Source organism: Myiozetetes cayanensis, unplaced genomic scaffold (assembly GCF_022539395.1).
Source record: "Myiozetetes cayanensis isolate MyiCay16 unplaced genomic scaffold, myiCay2020 scf2-11, whole genome shotgun sequence".
In the NCBI taxonomy this organism is placed as follows: Eukaryota; Metazoa; Chordata; class Aves; order Passeriformes; family Tyrannidae; genus Myiozetetes; species Myiozetetes cayanensis.
This window is the reverse complement of record NW_026087411.1, coordinates 93,294,833-93,312,959: the sequence shown is the minus strand read 5'-3', so window position 1 is coordinate 93,312,959 and position 18,127 is coordinate 93,294,833. Positions and strand designations below refer to the sequence as shown.

Here is an 18,127-nt window from a genome sequence, read left to right as displayed (position 1 = left end):
GAATTTAATCTACAGGATAACTCAGAAAATTTTCAGAATAAATAATGGATTACAATTTATGTAACTAAACTATTACATAGAAGACTATTCTAATGAGAACATTGCAACAAGAATTTTATTTTTTAATCCAAATCCTCACTTCTGTTTAATTATTTCTATTAGACTTGGTCAAACTTGTGTGAAGTTTAAAAATAAAATAGAGTAAGAAAATCACAGCTAAAAATAGTATTAATCTAGAGAATGAGGTTGACGTTATCCACAAGTACCAAATAACTGACTTCTGCAGAGACCATCACTTCAGCATGAGGACCATGCACTCAGTAGTTGAACAAGAAATCCAATCTGTATTAATCTTAAATAGAGACTAACATCTCATCTTATTACCTATGCATGTAGGAGGATCAGGTTGCCAGAAGAATCGGTTATTCAGTTGCACACATGTAATTTTTGCCTGTCCTTGAAGCTGATAGCCAGGGTCACATTGAAAGGTGGTAGTGTCTCCAGGTTCTCTGCTGTCTCCATATCTAGTGCCATTCTGTGGTGTCCCAGGATCATTACAAGTTGATGCAATGGAAGCTGTAAGGCAATGACAAAATAAAGACTATAAGGTGTAGATACTTACCATCCATAATTAAATGCACAACTATTCACATTAGCATTCCAACCACAGATAATATTATTTACTCTTTGGTTAATACGGGAAGGCATTTTGTTTCTTTATTTTCACAAGAATCTGCCCAGTGAGATACATCATGATTATGTGGACTCCCTGCCAGTATTTTTAATATAAAATATGGCTTGATTTTGTCCAGTTAATACATCAAAAGAACTAGTAACTACTTAATTTTCTCACTTTAATATTCTGCTTATGAAAAGAGATTTGATGCCTTTTGTACAATAGGGTAAGTATCAAAATAAAAATAATATTTTTTTATGTTCTTATTATCCTGCACCATGCAAATGCTATATTTACCAATCTGGCTGAATCAAATAGTAGTTTATGTAGCCCTGAAGTTTTCATTTAAGGGGTAAAAAACAACTTTTTTACAGTTCACTTAAACTGAATCTTGGCAAAATATCTCACCTACAATCAATCTTCTGTATTTGGATATGGATTTTGCTATCTAAAAAAAATAAATTAATTTAAAAAGGAAAGTTAAACTGAGAAGAGCGATCAGTATGGCATGACTTAGAGCAAGTAATCATTCAGAAAGTGCATACATAAATCTACATCTACTATGGATTTGTGGAAGATGCCAGGTCTCTTCTGCTGGTTTCAGGTATTTAAAAATCCTGAGTTGCAATAAACATGGCAGTCTTCCAAAGGAAAAGAAGTCTCCATCTCTGGAGGCTAATGTCCCTAAAACACAGAATTGCACTCTGTTTCCTACCAGTTCTCACCCGAACACATCCTTTTCAAAGAACTTACTACAACTGTGAAATAAAAGCCAAAATAAGGAGTCACAAACCCAGTGTCACTGCTGCCATTAATGATACTGGTGCCTACCACCAGCATGCATGACCACCTCATGACCATAATGTGCAGGTAATCCATCTTCTGTATTAACAGCTGTGTCTACTCCTATCCCCTACCACTATAAGAAACAGCAAATGCAACTAAACATTTGCAAAATTGAAACAGCTACAAGGTTGTACAACTGGAAAATTCTTTTCAGAAGATAGAAAGGTTGAAAAAAAAAAAGTGTAAAATAATAAACAACCATTTGAGATTGTTAAAATGGTTTTATGCATGTTTTAACAAATAGGTGGTCTCTTAGATAAATTGCAAAAACTGTAAAACATCTTTATATAAGAATTCATAGGTTATTATAATAACCACACTATAGACAGAGAAACATTGTTTAACACTGTATTATTCTCCATCTTTTGGTCGTGTTTCCGTTCCAAAACAGTAGATCTTGTAGTTTGGGATGGCTCCTATATGTAAATGAGGTAAAAGATATGGCAGGTTTTTTAACTGTGGTGAACTTTTTTCCACAAGAATTTATAAGCATCAATCCATGAATTAAAGCAACAGCTGTCACTACTAATGAGAACTGTGTAAGCATTCCCCAGGCACCATTCTGACAATTTACCTGACATCCCAAAGTAGTGCAGTTTATTAAATTGTATTTGGCCACAGGGGAATGAAAGCATGGTCATGAACTCAGGGAAGTTTTTCCTTATTTGATAGATATCAACAGCTCTAAAAAATGGATTGCTCCAGTGCATATCTGTTAAGCAGTTACAATTCTTTCAAGTAAATGAGCCCAAGCCTATCTCTGTCATTAATTACTCTTTTTTTTAACATATCTCTGAATAGATTCATTTTCTCCTTAAAAGGTTATGCAATATAATACCTCAGCAAACAACACTTTGGCCATTTTGACTGTGTCAAGTAAACACCAATTAGAAATGCCTTCTAATATTAATTTCACTGTTAATCTCCATTTCTTATGTAAAAAGTTCTAAATTTTAAAACTTATCACAGATATTTAACAAACATCAAAATGCTCTTTACACTTTTGGTTTTGAAGCCTTAGAAGTTATTTTAATAACTTTTTTATCATGCTAAACATACTTGATCCTAATTAAACAGAACACCAGACATTTAAGTGCTGATGTGTCATCTAGTAAAGTGAACATTTAGACAGACTGTCAGCTTCTAAACTTGCCTCTTTTCCAAGTTGTTTTACTTCTCTAGGATCCCAAGAGGTTTTGTAACTGCATGAAAATTACAAGTCTGATATTGCTTCATTTAGTATTGTGCAAATATCTAAAGGGTATAGAGGTTATATGCATTGACAAGTAATCCAGAAAATCACTACTTTTCTGTCACTGCTCTTCTTTTATAACAGTTGATAGTTAAAATATATACACTGTAAAACAGGGAAAGCAATAACTACATTTTAGACCTCAGGATGCTAAATCAAACCAAATTACAAAGTTAGACTCTTAAGAAATCTCTGAGGAAAAATGAGTGTCTAAAATGGCATAGACAGGGGAGGAGATTTGAATGACATTAAGCCGGAAAAGAACTAAATTGCTGCTTCTCAGCTCTTACATATGTTCTCTAAGCCTTAAGCTACATGATATTCAGTGAGTTATAGAGTAATCCTCTGCACAGATTTCCTACCTCTTACTGCCTCATCTGTTCAGAGAGGAACAAACTTCTGTGTACATAAAAGATGGAACTAGAGGTAGGTGCCAGAAGAACAGACAGCTAGGAAAACCACAGATTGCTAGAGAGATTTCAGATCTCCATATGGAGACAACCACTGTGTCAAGACTCCTGGTTTCTATTTAATTAATCTTTCACAATCCTATTTTAGATCTTATTTTGGATTTGGTCCCGAAATTATATTTTCAAAGTTGATTTAAAACTTCATGGAAAGTCAATAGGAGACTGTTTTTGAGAATATGACACTGTGTATTTGTGTGTCTGTAGATTTGTGAGCAATGTGGTAGAGTTTTGTCTAACTTATCTTTTACTCTTTCTTATTGTTTTAAGTAATTTTGTTAGCCTGTATTCTATTGTACCCCTAGGGAAGAAAAACATCATCTTCATCCATATAATTTTCATTATTCTTTGGTACCAATCATGTGAGCCATTTGCTGTAGTGTTGTGCAGCAGACACTATTTTTTCCTCGTACACATAGTTAAAGAAATAATATAGACTTTTTAGGAGCTAGGCTTGTAAATTGCACAAGCTTTCCAAATGTGAAAGAATAACATTTGTTGTCTATAAAGGACATAACATGTCCAAAGGTACAGACTAAGAAGTGTCCAAATTAGCATCAACCACCTATTTAAATGTCCTGTATTGTCGAAGAATGTAAAGAAAAAGGAAACCTAAATGCCAGTGCAGCCTCTTTCATAAAGTCTGAAGTACAGAAGCTCACAAGTTTAGAGCTAACCATCAAAGTAACAAGCAAGATTCATTTTTGCTTAGTTGCACAGCAACCAAATGAAGAGCTGTTACCCTCTGTGAGGCTGAGAATGTCTTCCCCAGGCCATGGATTAGATGATGGATAGAAATGCATTGACAGAGTTCCATTACCATGTTATCATAAGCATGCAATGCCACATTTATAACACCAGAGACAGCAAGAGAGAAACTGAACTGTGAAATTATTAAGTTACAGACTTTAAAAAGTAATCTTGAATTCTTGCATCTTGTGTCCTTTTATTTTTATTTTAATAAGGGATGTCTTCATGGACTTTATTTTCATTAAAATTTATTTATTTAGTAAGTTAGATATTTGATTATGCATGTGTAAATTTCTTTTAAAGCATACTGTTGTGCCAGCCCCCTTTTCCCAATAATTTAATTGTGAATCAATTTGGAACAACTGCATGATGAATTTCAGCAATGAAGATTCTGTCACAGAAATACTTATACTATTTAAATGCTCAGGCCATTAGGCAAGTGATTAAAAGATATCTTAGAACTAAAAGAAGAATCTTCCAGAAACAGTACTCTAACAGTTTAAGATAGGTGACACAGTTACTGTGAGAGTTGCTGTAGACAAACTAATGATCAAATGGAATTACAGAATTGGACAAAACCAGTCATCACTGCTTAAACAGATTTGTCAGATTAAGCCCAGTGTCATTAGCAACTAACAATCTGCTAATGGTTAAGCTCTTGCCAGAGGAAGTAAGTTGTCAACAGATGTGTCAACATCTGATAGAATAATTTCCAAATAATTATTCTAATTAACTGGTTGGTGTAAGTTGTTTGGTTTTAACTATCATAATTGTTAAGTTAAAGACTTAGTCAGGCATCTTTAGTTTTTGTTGCTTATACCTACATTTACCTCAAGAGCAAAATTTTAAAATATTCAAAGAGAAGGAAAACAACAGAAAAACAAAAATCAGACTAAAACAACTATACAAATGCCTTTGTTTTGTATTTTTGCTTTTAGTAAAATGAGTGTCTCAAGTTCTTCTAGTAAGATAGAAATATTAAAATAAATTGAGAAAAAAATCTTTGGTATTTTGTTAATGATTTGTTGGTTGTTCTATATTAGCTAAAGAAACTAACATTTTTCTTCATATGAAAGCAGAGATAGATTGTTAAATAGGTTGTTAATAAAGTGTATTCTTACAGAATACTATAACTAAGAGAGGTAGGTATAGAAAATTATCACAGATGGCTCTGACTCTAGAAAAGCAAGGTATTTGCAAAAATGGTTGTTGTTTTTTTTTCATTCTAAGAGTGTGAATAATCCTTTGATGTCTTATTGGCCTTGAGGACCAAAATCTATAAAACCAACTGAGGGACTATAAATACATCATTTAGCTGAAGAAAAAAGTCTAGATTGTAAGGGTAGAACTAATATTAGATATGGTTTAACCAAGGCTATCAGAGCCTGTAAGAATGACAACATGACTAGAAATCACTAGTGCTGTTCCTATCATTTGTCACTTTTTTTTTTTGCTAAATATAATAATAAGTAAATTAAAAGTATAAATTGTATAGTATATATACTATATACTATATATATATACTATATACTATATATACTATTGTCATGGTTTTGCCCACCAACTCATCTCTAGGGCTGAGGATGGTATACAAAAAACAATCAAAACTTTCAGTGACACCTTTGCTAATTACATCTTTAAGAAAACGGAAGAGAAGGGTTGTGTCGCAGTTGAAATTAAGCAGCCATGTAGGGAAAGGCGGCGGTGGGCCCTAAAGTGGGCCAAGGCCTCCTCTGGCCCTGGGCCTGGAGGAGCAGGTGCGGCACTGAAGCCTCCCTTCTCTCTTGTAAGACAGTGAAGAAAAAAAAAACTTTAGAGAACTGCTTGCTTGGACAAGAAACCGCTGCAAAGAAATTCCAGCGAAGAGATAAGGGACCTCCAAGGTCAAAGTTAGCAGTCGGAGGAGAAAGAAGAAAGTTCGAAGGGGGAGAGCTGCTTTTTTCTCCCTTTTGCTCTCTCTCTTCAGCAGGGAAAAGACTGAAAAATAAAATCCCTACTACCTGTGAAAGTTTGTTGAGGTGAAGAGACCCCCCATGCGGCTCACAGAGGAGCTTGTGGATGTACCAGAGATTTGTGACTTTGACAGAGAGAGAAAGCCTGACGCTGGAGCAGAAGCGGCTCAGATGAGACAGAGTCCTGTTGAAGACTTTGTGACCCTTGAAGGGGACGATGCTTATGCCAGAGCGAGACGGCTCGGATAAGCTTGGGATCTAAGTGAGAGATCCATGTTACTGGTGCTGAAGATTTGTGACCCTGAGAGAACCTACACTGAAGCAAAAAAATGGCTCGGGTAGGAATGTTGGGATCCATGTGTGAGATCCATGCTAGACCATGTTGGAGAGGTCTATCAAGAACTGTTTTCCCATGGGGAGGGACCTCCATAGGGAAACAGGGGTGAACTGTTAAGCCATTATCCCCTGTAACCCTGTAGAAGAAGATCCATAGTAAGCAAGTGTCCCCTTGCAAGCCTATGGAAGAAGACCCTTCAGGACCTGGGTAACCCCCAGCCTTCGGTTTTAACCCAGGAGGGGGGTAGGCCCAGCCCTGAAGGCTGACACAGAGAAGAAGAAAAAGTTCCAACTGCGACGAAGGTGCTGCAGAATTACTGGAGAAAGAGAACTAGAACTCCGAAAATAGAAAAGGACTGCTTCTCCTCCTTGGACTAATATAAAAGAGGGGGGGAGGGGGAGAAGTATTTTCTGTAAATACATAGTACCTTTTACTTAAGTAGAATTGTTGTAGATACAGTTCTTTAGTTTTAGCTTATTAATAATAAATGCTCATACCTTTTTTCCCAATCCAATTTCTTTTGTCTGCGTAAACTTTATCTCAACTGATGGTAATTATATGGGGAGTGTAAAAACAAATTTAGCCAGGGCAAAACCACGACAACTATATGTTATATATAAGTCTATAATTATATCCTATATACTATATACTAACATAATATTGTATAAGATAATATAAATAAGTAAAAATCTTTTATGGTTAGAGATAAAAAACTCTTAATAAAATAAACTTTGGGTCAAAAACAACAATGGAGCATCCACTAGTATGGGATCCAAGGGCTTTCATAAGTCTAGAGTTGTGATCTGCTTCAACACTAGTCTCATTCAAGATGCCTTATAATATCCAAGATATTAGCACAAGACTGGAAGACAGGAGCAAAGACTTATGGGTGCATAACCTTCTGCAGTGGCAGATGGAGACTAGTCAGGATATCTTATATGTCAAATGAAGACACCTGTGAAAGACCTGCCCTTAAATATCTAGACGCTTGAAAATTAGCATATGTTGGTATATCTAGACCTGTAGCTTATAAAAGGAAAATGGTAACTTCAGATGGAAATTTATCCCATTTACCTTAGACATATAGGACAGAATTCAGCTAGGTTAGAAAGCACCTTTTTTATGTTTAACTTATACAGCAATTTTTTGCTGCCTGTAACTTTGTTTCTTGCAATAAAGAAGTCAAATATCAAATCTGCCCATAACCCTTCTTGCTTTTCCTGTTTGTATTGACACCAGAAAGAGTTGGTTGACATACCTAGCTTGTAATACATAGCCTAAATGTATTTAACCCCCAGAGTAAAGGTCAATTTTGTACAGTGAACTCCATTTTTTGTCCTTTTATGCACGACTAAATGATAATTAAGTTTTAATGAAAAGCATTAGACTGATTACAGTTAACATAATCACTCTTGTCAGTTCATGTCCTTGTACTCTACATGCTGAGCTGAGTGGGCAAGACAGGGCAATTTAAACAGTGTTCAAATGTTTTGTAAGTTTCAGCCAATTATATTTTTTCCATTAAAATACCTCTAATTACATTTACAATCAACAATAAGTAATTTATAGGTGATATGTTCTGATTTCCTTCACACTATCCTTTCACCTTTTTTTAGGCAGATGCAGTAAAGACATTTTTGAGTGCAAAATATAGAGACTAGTCAGCACAATGAGACAAATTCTCCAGCTGAAGATTAACACCTTAATGCTTTGGTTTTAAGTTGTTCATTTGACCTAATGCTTTCAAATGTATATCCTTTGTATCATCCCAAAAGGATGTAGACATTTGTTCCAACCGCATAATCCAGTACAGAAGTTGCATTATTGAAGGTTTTCCAATCCTGTGCAATACTGCACCTGAAGTTTTCTTCTTCAATTCTCATTAACAGATAAAGGAAATATAGTCATTAATAGATGCAACACTTGAAAATTCTTCAAGTGACACAAAGAACCAGAACTTCACTAATCACCTTTCCAGAACTTGTAATAAAATGTCTACACCATGTGCAATTGCCAGAAGAAAAATTTTAAGCAACTTAGGAATATTTTATATATCAAGTTACAAACTACTGAAGTACTGAAATGTCAATATTCTGTGCAGCTTTGCTATAAACTGCCCTACAGTTTGAAAACATGATAAATACTAAAGCATGCAAAGATCCTCACTTAAGCCATAGATTAATTACTTTAAATCCTTTACAGATCAAGGCCACAGTGGTCTGCTCATTGCCTTGAGGAGACTAAATAAATTAAGCTCTGATTTTTTGATGAAATAATTAAACATTTACTTTAACATATTGCTTAAATCTTGTTTTTTACTCCTTACAATTAAAAAATTAATAAAACACCCACTTGCCAAGTAGAGTGAACAAAATTTTATTTTTCCTTTACTTGAGCTGAGGCATTCAGCTCTTCATCACTAATTCCAATTAATTCCAGTAAGACATACTCTTGCCAACATGATAACTCAGTTATATTATATCAAGGTGGCAAAATCAGTTCTTCACTCTCAAAGTATTAAGTTGTCTTCTACTTACTATTAGTATCACTGAAGGTTAAGGAATATGCTGCCAAATCTAACTGCTTAAATATTTCCATCCTTTCAAAATCTGTGCATAAACTTATAATTATTTTCATATCATTCAACCTGAAGTGTGTTTGTTAATCCTAATAGAGGAAAAAAACTCTTTATTTCCACAAATGTAAAACTTATCTCTTTTTTAAAAAAAAAACATGAAAAGTAGCATATTATACAGTACATTTTTCAGAATTTTTAGAAACATTTATTCTGCTCTTTGTCTTTTATTCCTTTTGCATACTTTTAACTAGAAGTCTGTTGTTGAGGGTGTGGGTACAGCATTCAGAAAAATCATGGAAAATGAGCTAAACAGGTAAATATAAAATGCATTATTTGGTGGCTAGGAAAACCCCAAAATTTATATTTTCGTGCCAATAATAATGACTGAAAGCTTATTAGAACCCTTTAGTTTTGAATGACAGTGTCTATGGAGAATAATGCTTCTACTCTCAACAATTTTATTAATTCATAATTTTCCTATGTCCTGAGCAGAAATACACTCACATACATTATATATAGATATATAAGACAATGATATAGTCTCCCTGCAGCCCTATTCTCAGTCTTTAACATATCAGTCAGAATAGCATAGAAAAACTTCACTTACTCAGTTTTACAATATTGATCACTTGTGGAATATTGATCACAGCTTCTCTCTGTACAGAGGAGCTTTCCCTTTCTACCTGAAGATAAATTTGATTAGTTTAATAGTAATTTTTGTGTGTATTTCAATATGGTAAGGTGTATTTTATTCTTTGTTTAATCATGTAGACAAAGAGTTTAAGGCCATAAAAATGATGCACCCAATGCATCTATGCAAACAATGTTTTGAGAAAAAAAAAATCTAACTAATTGAAGGTATAAACGAAATAATATATTATTGAGTAGCACTGGTGAGAACATTTAAAACTTCTGGCTCAGAAGAAAAGTTCTGTATTTACAGATCTGCATTGACTTGTTAAATAATGCTAATTAGATAATGTTAGGCATGTGGTTACAGTGCAAAACAAGGAATAAGAAAACATAAACATTCAAGGCAAATCCAAAAATTCTCCCTAGTTGTAGTTATTTGCAAAAATATATAAAATAATTAAGATAATGTAACCTCTTCTAAAGACTGAGGAGGCCGTAAGATAACAAACACTTAATATATATAGGAATAACATATATAAATAGTGTATATACTTATTGTATTTGAGATGAAAAAAAATTTTACATACTCGAAAACTGAATTGAGAAGCCTGATTTGCTGATGAAGAAATCGCTGTCAAATTGTAATGTTAATGAGTTGAAAGTGCTGTGAATATCCTCTGGAAGAGCTGAGCCACTCCATTCTTTTAGAAGTATGCTGCTCTCAATAGGCCCATCCCACACCTTCAAGATGTCATGAGCGACCTCAGTATCAAAAACAATAAAATGCAGACTGCAAAGAGAAAGTAAAAGCACTGTACATTATTCATTAAACACAATTACACAAAACTCCAAGCAATCATTCCCAAACTGTAGTTTCAAGATGCTGTTTAGGACTGAAGAAGAGCTGGTGGTCCTGCAGAGTTATCCCATTTTTCTGTTGAATGAGCTGATCTTGTAAGAGATGCAATTCTGTTTAAAAAATATCTGAATTACAGAAAACACCATTATGGTATAATTCCTTAAGATTTAATTTATAAGTCTATAACTTATTTTTAGCGTAAATATTAAAAGGTATAAGAACTATGATTTCATCAAAAGTTTCCTCTTTTTATTCAAATGAGAATGCAGATTTGCTTGACTTATATGCAATTAAAAAACCCCAGTAGCTACAGTAGAATACATAGCACAAGAAGCTCTGTCAGCTTGGCATTTTCTTTCCTATACAAAAAGAGAAAATTGTCATATATTTGCTTTTTGTTAAAATTCATATAATACAAAATTGTATTAGAATAATCTGTATTTATCTCCAGGTAAAGAATTATATTTATAAAAGTGTTTAGGAATGTTATGTTATTAATCAAAATATTTGCCATGAATTCAAGTCCTGATTGTTTACATTTTTAACACTGAAGAAATCTAATAGGTAAATATCAAAACTTTTTTTTTTTGTTTCAAATAGTTTTGTGTTGACATTTCTTCATCTCATTTGTCATTAACTGGAAATCATTAATTTGAAAATTGTCATTTAAATGAAAAGGATGTTTTGACATGATCTACGATGGAGCGAATCCAATATTTGGCTTAGTGAAACAGGATTACCAAAAAAAAAAAAAAAAAAAAAAAAGTAAAAAACGTCCCAGTGAATAGCTTGCCATTTACTTATATTGTTCTACCTGTGGGTCTGTTCCAAATCAGAATATTCTGTAATTCTTTAATTACAACATTTGTTTTCCAAAGCAACACATACTGACATCCTACTTCCTAGGAAGTGACTGGCCATCACCTACTGATAGGAAGCACAGAATAAATCTTTTGTTTTCTTTTAGTCCCATGCAACCACAGCCTTTGTTTTCGTTTTATTAAACCTACTTTATTTTGATTTACAAGGGGTTTTTTTCATGTTATTTTTTTTCCATGTCCCATCTTGCTGAGGAGGGCAGTGATAGAGTGGCTTGGTGAGCACCTTGTATCCAGCCAGTGCCAACTGACCACAGACCTTTTCATAGCCCAGTGTGGGGATTGAGACAACATCAGTTTCGTCTTAAGTGTTCTACAGCTGTGGTAATAATTGAATGTCAAGTTCCTGTGCAGGTCATGGAGTTTGTTGGTTTCACTGCTTATCTCTTTATTTTTCTGAGTTTGGCAATATGTTAATTCAAATAATGGTTCTGTGCTTTGCCCTGGCATTGATGGCCTTACTGTGCTGGGGGAGTTATCTTGTGGAGAAGGTGAGGGAATGCAACTCCATTTTCCTACCTGCAATTGACATGGATTGTCTCATTATGCAGGTTCTGGAGGTTCTTATTCATTCACCCCTATGTGAGCTGTTTAGTACTGCTAGTTAACGCTGTAACTTATTCTGGTTTTTGTGGAATCTCATGTTGTCCTGGTGTAAAAGGAGACAATTTTTGGGTGAGGTGATACTCAAAACGCATCTTGAGTGTATGTAAGAATTTGGGCAAGTTCCTAGTTTTGTTGCCATGTCCTGTGTCCTGGGACTTTACACCTGAACAGGCAAGCAACCCTGGTAATCTGACATGACACCTCCTTCCCCAGTGAAAATCAGCAGCTTGTGTAGAAAAATGTGAGAATGTAAGGCATAGACTAAAATTTATAAAATACTGAAGTCAACAATAAATACTGAAATTAAGCATGTACCTTATTGTCTTTCCTGGATCTGCTTCAATAATCCAAGTGCAATGAAGATTGTTGTCATATGGTGCTGGGTAACCAGGGGACAAAATGCGCCCTGATGTAGCAGCATGAATTCGACCACCACACTCAGCTACAAAATAAGGATCACATTTATTTCTAAGAAGATCATAATAAATTGCACTTCCATTTTCTGTCCATTCCACTACTCTGTGTTTTCTAAAAAGTTAACAGAATGACCTGTGTACTCTGAAGAAGTACACACAGACACAAACTAAGACATGTATATAAGCTAAAAATGCAGGTATAATGATCTCATTCCTCCCTTGTTATAAAGGAATAAACCATACTTCTGTGATTATGTTACTAAACTGACCAGAGTAGTTCAATATGAATTGAGACTACAAAACTACAATTTTAGCATCAACATGACAGCAAAAATGTTTCAGAAATATCTCATCTAACATGTTTGCCTTTTTAAAGTAACACTGAATATTTGAATTCAACTTTACAGCATGTTTTTAGTTTAATGTTTTTCAAGTTACTTCCATATAACTTCAAGTTTAATTACATCAAAAAGCAGTTAGGTATTGCCTAGTAATTTCCTTTAGTATTTAAAAATTTAAATGCCATATGCTTGCAAAGTGAAAGAGTAAATCAGAAAGCTATGATTTGATAGCATGTAATTTCTGTTTTAAAGGAATTTTGTTGATGCTATCTTTTTGGAGAGACCAATAGCAGTGCTAAGCATCCAGAATCTAATGATTCTTCTGTTGCTTGCTTAGAGCGTCATGATGGTGTCTGGCCAGTATAAAGATACCACCAGTGAAATGAAACCACGTAACAGTCATGTGCCAATGAACCAAAAAGGATCAGTGACTCTTCAGTTAAGTGATGTACTTGAATTCCTACTTAGGCATGTCATATTCCTACAATATGCAGAATAAGCACACAGTAAAATCACTACCTCAAAGTATATACTATATAAACAACTATATTATAACTAATAGAAGTGACTTATATTCAAATAAGTCCTATAATCTTCTAAAGAAGGAATTACAAGAATTCATTGGTTTTCTTCTTTAAGGTTTAAAACACTGAAAAAAAATGAGAATGAATGTTAAGATCAATACAGTAGTGTATCTCTAAAATTACTAAGTGTAAAATATGTCTATGAATAGGCTTGATTTTTTTAGTGAGACTGAAATGATAGGAAAGACAATCAAGAATATGTAACTGAAAAGAACACCAAATATCAAATGCTGATCTAAAATACAAGACAAAAACAAAACAAAACAAAACAAAAAAACCACCTCTATGAACAGGAGGATATTAAGAAAATATGTCTAAGAAAGAAACTGATGTTTGGAAGCTCATGACAACTTCAGACAAAAGAAGAAAAATGAGTCATTTGAATCAGAGTAGGAAAAGATCAAACTGAAAACACATGATAAAACTGATAGAAGAATAGATTTTAAAAATACTCTGAAGTAAGGGGAAGAAAGCATGAAATAATCTGCAGATGCTTAGCTGAGTTCTCAGGGATCTTCATGACAAGTTTTCCTGTGCACAGAACAGTAAAAAAATGCCATAATTTAATGATGATAACAAACTCTTTCCAAATGACTGTTGAGAAAGAGTCACCCTGTGGTGGTTTTAATCTAGACCTTCCTTGGTTACCAGTTTGTAACCAAGGAAGAGGTAGTGTTCCCAGTACTCCATACAATTTGTACATAAATCGGGGTATAAATAAGAAGGGAGGAGAGGTCTTCACTCTCTTCTCTTCCGGTGGGATATGGGAACAGTGGGTCCTTGCGTTGGTCTCGCTTATCTAAGGCTGAGGCCTGCAGCAACCACTGGCCTGCCACGTGGAGGATAGCAGAGTGCTGGCCGTGGGTGCTAATCCTGTTTTTTTTCTAAGGGACGTGGTGAGATTTGTTTTACTAGTTATTTTACTAATTCTCAGGTTTGATTGCGTATATCTGCTCAGTGTCCCTTCTTTGTCTCCTTTTGTTCCTTTTCCCCTTTCCCTATCCCTTCAGGGGGTGTTTGGATTCCTTTTTGCTGTGTACATAGCATTTTAACTGTAATATACATCAAATATATATTTTTTTATATAACTAACTTGATTTTCAGGTTCTTCAATTTGCATAGTTTTTTTCCTTTGCTCTGGGGGAAGAAGGAAGGGGGAAGGGGGAGGCTGCTACTGAGTGTTTGGGCATTTGGCAGGGAGCCAAGTCCGAACCATCACACACTCTTAGGAGATTTTGAGAGAGAATAGTGAACATTTGACTTTTTGGGGAACTAAGTAACGTTTCAGAAGATTTTTAAACTGAGAAACAAGAAGAGGTGGCTTATACAAAACTGATGCAATGGCAAAATTTGATTTTAAAGAGAGGATCAAGCAAAGAAGAAGAAGAAGAAAATCTGTCTCAGGATGCTAAAAGAAATTTGACTATTCTATTGATAGCAGAAGATAATATTGATAGCAGAACAATATTCTATTGATAGCAGAATCTTAAACATAAAATTCACTTAGACATGAAATAAGATCCTCAAGAAATTGTGGTACAAGTGATTCCAAAAGTTTAGAAATAAAATACAGAAATCAAATCTACTCATGGCAGGTACAAAATAAATGTATAAAGGGGAAAAAAAAAAAAAGGGAAAAAGATAGAGTGGCAATCATGAGTGAAATACAAAAGCTTAAAAGTGTACTGTTACCAAGAAAATTGGAAATACAGCTAGAGATACCTGACTGGAAGGTGCATTAAATAGTAGGAAAACACCAGGATTTTATTATTATTATTATTATTATTTTAAATCTTGTATGGTTGAGATTTTAACGTCCCACATATAGATTAGAATACAAACCATCAGACAAAGAAAAGGAAATAGGTAGATGGTTGGATTTATTCACCTAATAGACTTGAAGTATTTTAGAGTTGATTCAAATACTTGCTTGATAGTGAACATAGGTACAAGCAAATGTTGCAGAAAACGACCTTAGAGTAAAAACTTCATTTAAATTAAGTGGGTAGATAGGCAAAGGTAGGGCTAATTATGGCTCTTCTCTACAAAAGGACAAACTTAAAGGAAAAGGAAGCTAGCCTTTAAACTGAGGACCTTTTAGGGCATAATGTATAAAGAGTCTGGAAAAGTCTTTAAATCAAAACTGCATAGAGTTGTTTTGATCTCTCATATATATATAGGAGAAAACTACAGATATAATTCTAGAATCAAGTGGGAAAAATAACACCTCTATCAAGATAGCAGAAATGCTGTTCACTGATGTTTTTCTGGCACTTACCCTCTGGGTAAGTTGATTGTTTGAAAGGAAGGGAGCTTGCTTTTTTGCAGACTGCAGGTCTGTTAATGTTTTCAGCAGGAAGTAGATCCTAGAATGGAGAATGTAGCACCCAAACCGGGAGAGAAGCAACAAGCAAAGATCCTACTGGTGTGGTGAGTGCTGAAAGGAGTTGGTGACCTGCCTGCAGCAGGCAGCAGAGGCAAAAACTAAGCATCAGAAGACACATAGAAAGAAAGACTCATGGGAAAACTAAGCATGGGAAAATAATCCAGTGAAAATTGAACTTAGGAAGCCACTGGTAACTGCTGGATTGGAAAGCAAAGTTGGAGGCTGCAAACTGCCTAGTAAAGGTACAACAGGTAATAGCTATACCAGTGTTCAGTTATTTTCTGCATCTCGCCTAGTAATTGTGTATTTAACATTTATGTTGATTGTAATGAAACAAAGTTTTAGGCACTTGAAGATGTGATATTTAAAGAAAAGGTCTACCTCAAAGCTCTGACAGATGGGGTATCCTAGAATGACAACAATGACTCATGAGCATGCAGATAAAACAAGCCACTAATGTGGGAACAAAACCAGAAATTAGCTTCATAGGAATGAGATGCTGAAATAATTTCTGATGAAAATTGGTGAGGTAAAATAAAAACCAAACAAAAAACCCCAAACCAATTTTAATTGCTGTATAATGAGGCTTTCTTAGTTTATGAAGTATTTAGATAATACCATTGCCTGTGATAGTGTATCAGACTCAATGACCCAGAGCATCATCAGAACCAAAGCAGTAGCATTTCATCAAAGGTTACTCTAGAGAAAGAAGTGTTTCCCAGTAGTTTTACAGACAGCCATCTATTAATAGCCAGCCATCTATTTTGGAGAAGTTATATTTCCATGTCCACAATAAATCTTTACTTGAAATTTAAAACATTTGCACCATTATCACCTCAATAAGTATAGCAAGACAGAATATTTGGGGTTTTGCTTGAAACACCAGACTAGTCATTGTCATAATCCATATTACCTATGCAAGTAGGCAAAGGTTTGTCCCAAACTCTTCGATCTCCACTTAAGCAGGTCATAATGCTACTACCATGCATTGTATAGCCAGGATTGCAGCTGTATAAAATGACAGTGTCTATAAAATGTCCTTCATCTCGTATCTTGTACCCATAATTTGGTATGCCAGGATCTTCACACTTCACTAGGTCAAAACCTGCAAACAGAAATGGAAAGAGAAAAGAAGAAAAAAAGACATGGATATATAAAATATCAAACAAGATATAATGCCAATGAATCTGATCCTGATGCAAATTATATTCTTGTGATTCAATTATGTTAGATGCATCCCCAGTGATCAAAGATAAATTTGAGATTAATTCGGAAATTCGGAAACTGAAAGACCAGGAACTAATCAGTAATTTGATATTTGATTATTATATTAGCTTATTGAAGAAAGCATATTATCTATACTATCCTAAAATAAGATTAGTGACAAATTTATTAATTTGTAGCACTTCTATGCTTTCATTCTCTTTTATTCAGTGGAAAGCAAGTATTGATCCTGTATTTGGCACTAAGTGGGAGCTTCACTTCCTCATCTAATCTCCATAATGAAGTCCGGACACCGTAGTGGTAGCTCAGGAAGAAAATGGAAAGGCTATTTCATCCATCCTGGCATCAAGATAGCATGGCTTCAGTTTCATCTCTGCTGAAATGAAGAACTGATTTTCAATTAGCATTCTCCTTTTTGGCCTAGCAATGTGCTGAATGGGATAAACAGTTCCCTCTGTGCTCCATGGAAGAAGCAGATCTACTCTGAGCAACTACAACTCTTTCCAGATTTTACCCTTTCCTCTCTGCATTTTCTCCATATAGCATTACTAAAATGTAAAGATGCATTTTATATCTCTCCTTCTGCCTTGAGTTCCAGTTCTTGCAATAGCATAAAGAGCATGTCCAAATTCATCTTTCTTATCTCCAGATTCTTCTTCATTGTGAATTCTTCTTTTTGATTGCCATGTCTTCATACTAAGGAAGTAATTCTGATTCTACAAATATTTTCCATTTTGTTATCCTTGTTTTACTGAACAGCTTCTTTAAGTGGTTCTGAATCAGGCTGTTGTTCTTCCCTTCGGTTTTCTGGTTTTAGCTCATTCTGTATCTGAGGTTTCCCAGGGAAGTCGTAGATGCCCCTTCCCTAGTGCTGTTGGCACTAGATAGCATTTAAGGTCCCTTGCAATCCAAACCATTCTATCATTCTATGAAGTCCTTCACTCAGTACTAAATAACGTTACTATAGAAAACTTTTCATTATTTTACAAATATACAAACTAGAGTCGGTATCATATTTTTCTTATTGACTTCCTCCTGGCACTGAGATCAACAACAGCTGAAAAAATGGCAAGGAGTCTGAGGACCTTTTCTTCCTGTACAGATGCTGAGGCTATCCATCAACTGAGACCTCTGAAAACACAAAATACTCTTGTTTTCTTTGTTCACTTATGGGGCACAAAGGTTGTTATTTACCTGTTATAACTCAGGATTCTGAAAATTAGAAGGATAAATTCAAACTAGTTAGCCTAGGCTACTTTCACAGTCAATAAAGAAATATGACTTTCTAGAAAATAAACTACCCCTTATTTTAACAGGTGTTCAACTCAGTCAGTTCAATCAG

General features: G+C 34.6%; 1 protein-coding gene across 3 annotated transcripts in view; it reads right to left on the bottom strand.

Moving 5' to 3' along the window:
• Positions 1-18,127, bottom strand: part of CSMD1 (CUB and Sushi multiple domains 1) — a 1,108,336-nt gene that overhangs the window by 183,272 nt on the left and 906,937 nt on the right. For all 3 annotated transcript variants that reach the window (XR_007628921.1, XM_050315426.1, XM_050315427.1), the window contains exons 24-27: positions 16,475-16,666; positions 12,150-12,276; positions 10,079-10,281; positions 385-576 (exon numbers count right to left, since the gene is read on the bottom strand). Coding sequence is in view for 2 of the 3 variants with exons in the window: in XM_050315426.1 (XP_050171383.1) it covers positions 385-576; positions 10,079-10,281; positions 12,150-12,276; positions 16,475-16,666 (714 nt within the window). In the remaining variant the exon portion in view is untranslated. The remainder of the gene's footprint in view (positions 1-384; positions 577-10,078; positions 10,282-12,149; positions 12,277-16,474; positions 16,667-18,127) is intronic.